This window comes from Nothobranchius furzeri, chromosome 3, assembly GCF_043380555.1.
Source record: "Nothobranchius furzeri strain GRZ-AD chromosome 3, NfurGRZ-RIMD1, whole genome shotgun sequence".
Taxonomy (NCBI): Eukaryota; Metazoa; Chordata; class Actinopteri; order Cyprinodontiformes; family Nothobranchiidae; genus Nothobranchius; species Nothobranchius furzeri.
In genome coordinates, this window is record NC_091743.1 from 73,024,979 (window position 1) to 73,030,978 (window position 6,000).

General features: G+C 49.5%; 1 protein-coding gene across 14 annotated transcripts in view; it reads left to right on the plus strand.

Moving 5' to 3' along the window:
• The window catches only part of grip2b (glutamate receptor interacting protein 2b), a 217,787-nt gene that overhangs the window by 181,977 nt on the left and 29,810 nt on the right, over positions 1-6,000 (plus strand). For all 14 annotated transcript variants that reach the window (XM_070549512.1, XM_070549517.1, XM_070549509.1 and 11 more), the window contains exons 8-9: positions 110-257; positions 3,419-3,588. In XM_070549512.1, coding sequence (XP_070405613.1) covers positions 110-257; positions 3,419-3,588 — 318 coding nt within the window. The remainder of the gene's footprint in view (positions 1-109; positions 258-3,418; positions 3,589-6,000) is intronic.

Genomic DNA, 6,000 nt, shown 5'->3' on the forward strand with positions numbered 1-6,000 from the left:
AGGGTCTGAAGAGCCACATGTGGCTCCAGGGCCACAGCTTGCAGACCCCTGGCGTCAGTGTGAAGGTGTGGTGTTAGATTTAACACAAACTGCCTTTTTCTCCCACCAGACACGGTGACAAATGCCTCTGGTCCTTTACTGGTGGAGATCGCCAAGTCGCCGGGGGCAACGCTGGGCATCACGCTGACATCAGCCAACCATAGAAATAAACAGGTCATAGTCATTGACCGAGTAAAACCTGGCAGTGTAGTGGACAGGTACGAGCATGTTTATGTTCTAATGGGTATTGAATTATGGGTCTTATGGATTAAAGTCCAACCCAGTTAAAGTAATTAAGCTAAATGGGCACACACACACACACACACACACACACACACACACACGCACGCACGCACACAGGAGCTTACAAAGACTTTGCCCATCCCTGTTACTAACACGGACAGCAGACAGGACATTGCCCTGAGTGAAAGTAAACATGAATAACTTGTGGTGAAGGAAGCCAAGCTTAGAATGAGGAGTGCTGTAACGACTCTGACACTAGTCAGTGACTCGATGCAACCTGCTGGGTTCCTTATATAGGAAACTTTTTACTGATTGGCTTAATGCCCAGGGGCCTCATTTATCAAGCTTGCTTACGCACAAAACGGGGTCAGAAAACTGCATAAGCAACTTTCCACGCAAACTTTGGGATTTATGAAAGAAAACTTAGCGGAAAAATGTGCGCAACTTTAAGTTGACTAAGGACCTGGCTTGCGCACATGCTGGACATGGAGAACACCTGCAGCGCTGCTGCTGAGAAGGATAAAATTATGAAATCCTGCAGCATTATCACTTGTACTGCTTCGTTTTCACACAGAACAAGACCCCCGCACGCACACATGTGCGCTTGCACACACACGTGCGCGCACACACACACTCACACACACACACACACACTGTCACGAGCGTGCCTGGTGAGTGGAGTGGAGGTAGGATCCAATCGCGGGGAGGAAGAAGGCAAACAGGTACTGTAGGTCTGTTTAACATAGGTTTATTAATTACACACGCTAGACACTGAAACAATGACACGACATGAAACACAGAACAGACGGGGTTTAAATACACGAGGAGCGGGAGCTATGGTGATTGGGAAACAAGATGCAGGTGGGAGCAATTAACGGAGACACAGACTAAAACATAAGAGAAGACAGGACAGGGTGTGACAGTACCCCCCCCCCCCCTCAAAGGGCGGATCCCAGACGCCCACAGAAACAAGGAGCAGGGCGGGAGGAGGGGGACCCGGAGGGAGGGCCCAGAGGAACCGAGGGACCACAGGAGAGGCGGCAGGGATCAGCAGAGTCAGGGGGCCTGCGCCTGCGGCAGATGAGGAGGCGACAGGCCCGTGGAGGCCGGCGCCTGCGGCAGAAGAGGAGGCGACGGGCCCTTGGAGGCCGGCGCCTGTGGCAGAAGAGGAGGCGACGGGCCCTTGGAAGCCGTCGCCTGCGGCAGAAGAGGAGCCAACGGGCCCTTGGAGGCCGGCGCCTGCGGCAGAAGAGGAGGCGACGGGCCCTTGGAGGCCGGCGCCTGTGGCAGAAGAGGAGGCGACGGGACCCTGGAGGCCGACTCCTGCGGCAGAAGAGGAGGCGATGGGCCCCTGGAGGCCTGCGTCTGCGGCAGAGGAGGAGACGAGGACGGACCCTTGGGGACCTGCGTCTGTGGCAGAGGAGGAGGCGACAATGGGCTCTCAGGGCCCGGCGTCAACGATAGAGGAGCTCTGCAGGCTGGGCCGGTGACAAAGTCTCTGCAGGCTGGGCCGGTGACAAAGTCTCTGCAGGCTGGGCCAGTGACAAAGTCTCTGCAGGCTGGGCCAGTGACAAAGTCTCTGCAGGCTGGGCCAGAGCAACCTTCAGAACCACCATCAGAACCGGAGACGGTGGAGACGTCAGACCAGAGGGGACGTCGTCCTCTGGACAGGAGGAAGCGTCGACCTCTGGAGTGGAACGAACGTCGACCTCTAGGGTGAATGAGGCGGCTTCAGACGAGGTGACCTCGGAGACGACTTCAGAGGAGACGTCGACCTCGGAGACGACTTCAGAGGAGACGTCGACTTCAGAGACGATTTCAGAAGGGACGTTGACTTCAGAGGAGACGTTGACTTCAGAGACGACTTCAGACATGTCGACTTCAGACACGTCGACTTCAGAGGAGACGTCGACTTCAGAGGAGGCGTCGACTTCAGAGGAGACGTCGACTTCTGGCCCGGGGGCATCGACTTCTGGTCCGGGGGCGTCGACTTCAGAGGAGACGTTGACCCCGGAACAGGGAGAGGCATCGACCCTTGGACTGGACGCGTCGACCCTTGGACTGGAGGCGTCGACCCTTGGACTGGAGGCGTTGACCCTTGGACTGGAGGCTTCGACCTTTGGAATGGAGGAGGTGTCGACTTCCATCGGCTTCTGGTCCTCTGGCTTCTGGACCGCCGGTCTCCGAACCGCCGGCTTCTGGGCTGGTACCGTCTGCTTCTGGGCCGGAACCGGAACCGTCTGCTTCTGTGCTGATACCGTCTGCTTCTGGGCTGGAACCGGAACCGTCTGCTTATGGGCTGGTACTGTCTGCTTCTGGGCCCGCTCCGTCTGCTTCTGGACCCGCACCGCCTGCCTCTGGACCCCCGTTGGAACAGGCATTGAGTGAACGGGTGGTGCTGGAGACAGGGAGCGCAGAGCGTCCAGTAGGAGCTTATTAGAACTGGCGATCTGTTTAAGCTGGACCAGCTCAGCCTGGAGACTTCCACCCACCATGACAAAAGCACTTCCTTTCATTTCTCCACCTCACCCACAAGTACCTCAACTTCTGCCTGTGAAGTAGTGCTTCCTTGATCTGCGGTCGTGATCGAAATGCTGCAACAAGCCGGCTTATGTATATGCATGAGATCCACAAGGCACTTTGCATTGACCATTTATGCCAGTAAGTGGGCGTGGTGAGGGCGGGATGTGACTAAAAAGCAGCTGAGAACCTTTCTCATTAGTCTCTGATTTATGAAGTGGAGACTGCGTGCAGCTGAGCGTACTCCATGTTTGATAGATCACAAACCTACTTGGCGTAAGTATGTTTTTTTTTTGCTGAGCTTGAGTACGGTTTTAGTGAGGATTCTACGCAATGTTTGACAAATGAGACCCCTGACCTGTATTGGAATGTTTACTGTATGAAGAGCCTTGAGACAATTCCTGTCATGATTTGGTGCTATATAAATAAACTTGAATTGAATTGAATTGTGATCTCCTCAGACAGCTGAGCTGGTCGGATGTGGATGTCTTCCAGGACGCATGAGAAACAAATGCATTCTTCATAAGTTTGTTAATTTACTATAACAAACAGGATGTTATTAAATGGGATTCATGTCAGCCATTGTTAAAATGTATCCTTCTCATGCATGAACCAGGTGTGGAGCACTACATCCAGGTGACCACCTGCTGTCCATAGACGGGACGTCGACAGAACACTGTACAGTCCTGGAGGCAACGCAGTTGTTAGCCAGCACAACAGAACTAGTCAAGTTAGAAATGCTTCCTTCTCATCAGACACGACTAGCAGGAAAACAGCACGACACAGGTGGGTGTGAAACCACACAATTTTCCTAACCTACAGCAGACTGTAGTCTTCAGCACCAGTTTGTGTTTTAAAGAAGGTCTTTTTGGCACAAGCTGACATCATGTGATAGGATTCTGATAATGGGTGTGAAATCTTAGTTGTTCTCTGTAGTTGTTAGTTTTGATCCATCACTTCCACCCTTGGCTTGGTCCAGCTCTGCACCAGTCCAATCACGTAACAGTGATGTCACATGACTACAAACAACGTTAGGTCTGTTACAACAACTGAATGTCCGGTCGAGTTGATTAAACGTTTCTGAAAAGATGCAGGAACGGATCATTTAGACCATGGATGTAGTTTAGACTTCATCAGGCTCTGCAGAAGCCTGTTAATCACCTGCTGATTGAAATCAGGTGTGTTGAAGCAGGGTTGAAACTAAGGCCTAGTCCACATGTAGCCGGGGTTTTTTTTAAACGAATATCCGCCCCTCCAAAAACTTGCATCCACACCACCGCGTTTAAAAAACAAACTCTGTCCACACGTACCCGGATAAATACGTTGTTAAGGACATGCCAGACCTGTAGGCGGCAGTACTTCCCCCGTTCTTAACCTCGTCCTTCGTCTGTGGTCTTCCGCAAGGAGCAGTAATTCCGCTTGCAAAAACAAACAAGCAGAAAGCGCTTGGACAGTTGATGGATCGGGTAGTGACAGAGCGCAGCTCTGAGGCCTTCGATGCCGGCTAGTGTAAACACAGGTCGCACACGTGATGTCAGCATTTTTTTTTTGTTGCGGAAAGTGACGTTGCAGAACTTAAAACTCCGGTTTTGTCTGTCCACACGCAGACACCCAAAACGGAGAAAACGCAGATCTTCACTTTGGCCGGAGTTTTTAAAAAGATCCGTTTTTGTGTGAAAAAAACTCCGTTTTCGTGTGGATGACAGGCCAAAACGTAGAAAAATATCTACGTTTTGACAGATCCCCGGCTACGTGTGGACAGGGCCTAAGATATGCTGGATTGCGGCCCTCGGTGGACCAGGGTTCCCCACCCCCGGTCTATAGTGTAATATTCCATGGCCTTTCTGAGTGGACTTGTGTGTTCTAAATTAAATGTAAATGTACATGTTGTATAATTACTGTAAAGATGCCCCCACCCCACCCCGGTGCTCATGCCAGTTGTGCCCCCCACTTCTAAAGTCAAAACTACATCTGTGGCAGGAGACAAAGATTGACCCCCCCCCCCCCCCCCCCCCAACCAGCACCACCACAACCACCACCACCCCCACCCCCAAAAAATACAACTGTGTCCATGATTTAGACTAATGTAGACAGTTACTACTGCATGTACAACATTATAAATGGCAATGCCAACTTTCAACATTGTTTTGGGAGCAAATCTGTGTTTGTTGAGCCGATTGAAGTTATTATCAGAATGTTAAATACAATAAACTGCTTGATAACTGGTGGGCAACAATGGTAAGTGTAACCTCCAAAAGGGTAAATTTTCTCCTATATATTGATCAACATAGTGACCTATCATCTACAGCATAAATCCACTTTCTGTTTGGCCTTCTAAATCCAGAAGGTTCTGTTCAGTATTTACATACCATGAAGACAAAACATTCAAACAAACGTTCTCACCCAAGGTTCTTGCACTCACTGTGTGAACGCCAGACGTCAACATTCATCACTCTAAATAAGTGAAGACTCCACAGTTTTATAGTTATAAGTTAAATAATCACATGTGATGAATGAACAAGATGTTTAAATCAAATGTTTGAATAACCTGTGCATAAATCAAGTAATTTGATTTGAATATTGTTTTTACAATGATCCATTTATATCACAAATCAGTATGTGTTTGATTTAACAAGTTCATCATTGTTTACACTCATACACATTACAATAAGATACATATTAAGGTTAAAAACATCTTTGTATCTGAAGAAGGCATGGTTTTCTGAGGGATGTTGGTAAATACTCAGAAACGTGTCAAATTTTGATTGGCCAAACTTGGCCAGAAATCATAACAAAGTAGTTTAATAAAACAAGAATTACTTCCCGATTTAGTCAGTTTCCAGCTGAGCCCCGATTCAGCCAAACTGGGAAAGAAGCCTCTTTTGAAGCAAACTCCTTTGTGTTGCTTTGGGTGGCTGTGCTCAGCGTTGGGCGGGGGAGCCTGCTCATCAGCACCCCAGCAGAAACGGTCGAACTCTGGGAACCGGTAATGGTTGTACCCCATGTGCAGCAGTACCGGGGCCAGAGTGAATAGGGTGTGTATGGGGAGTATGAGTGGGTGTCTGGCGTGCATTTTTGTAAGTCTTTGGTTGTATGTGTGTGTGTGAGCATGAGGGAGGGAGTGTATGACTGTGTTTGTGTATGACTGTATACTTACTTTTATCAAAGACACAGAAGATTAGTTTTTGTTTATTTGTT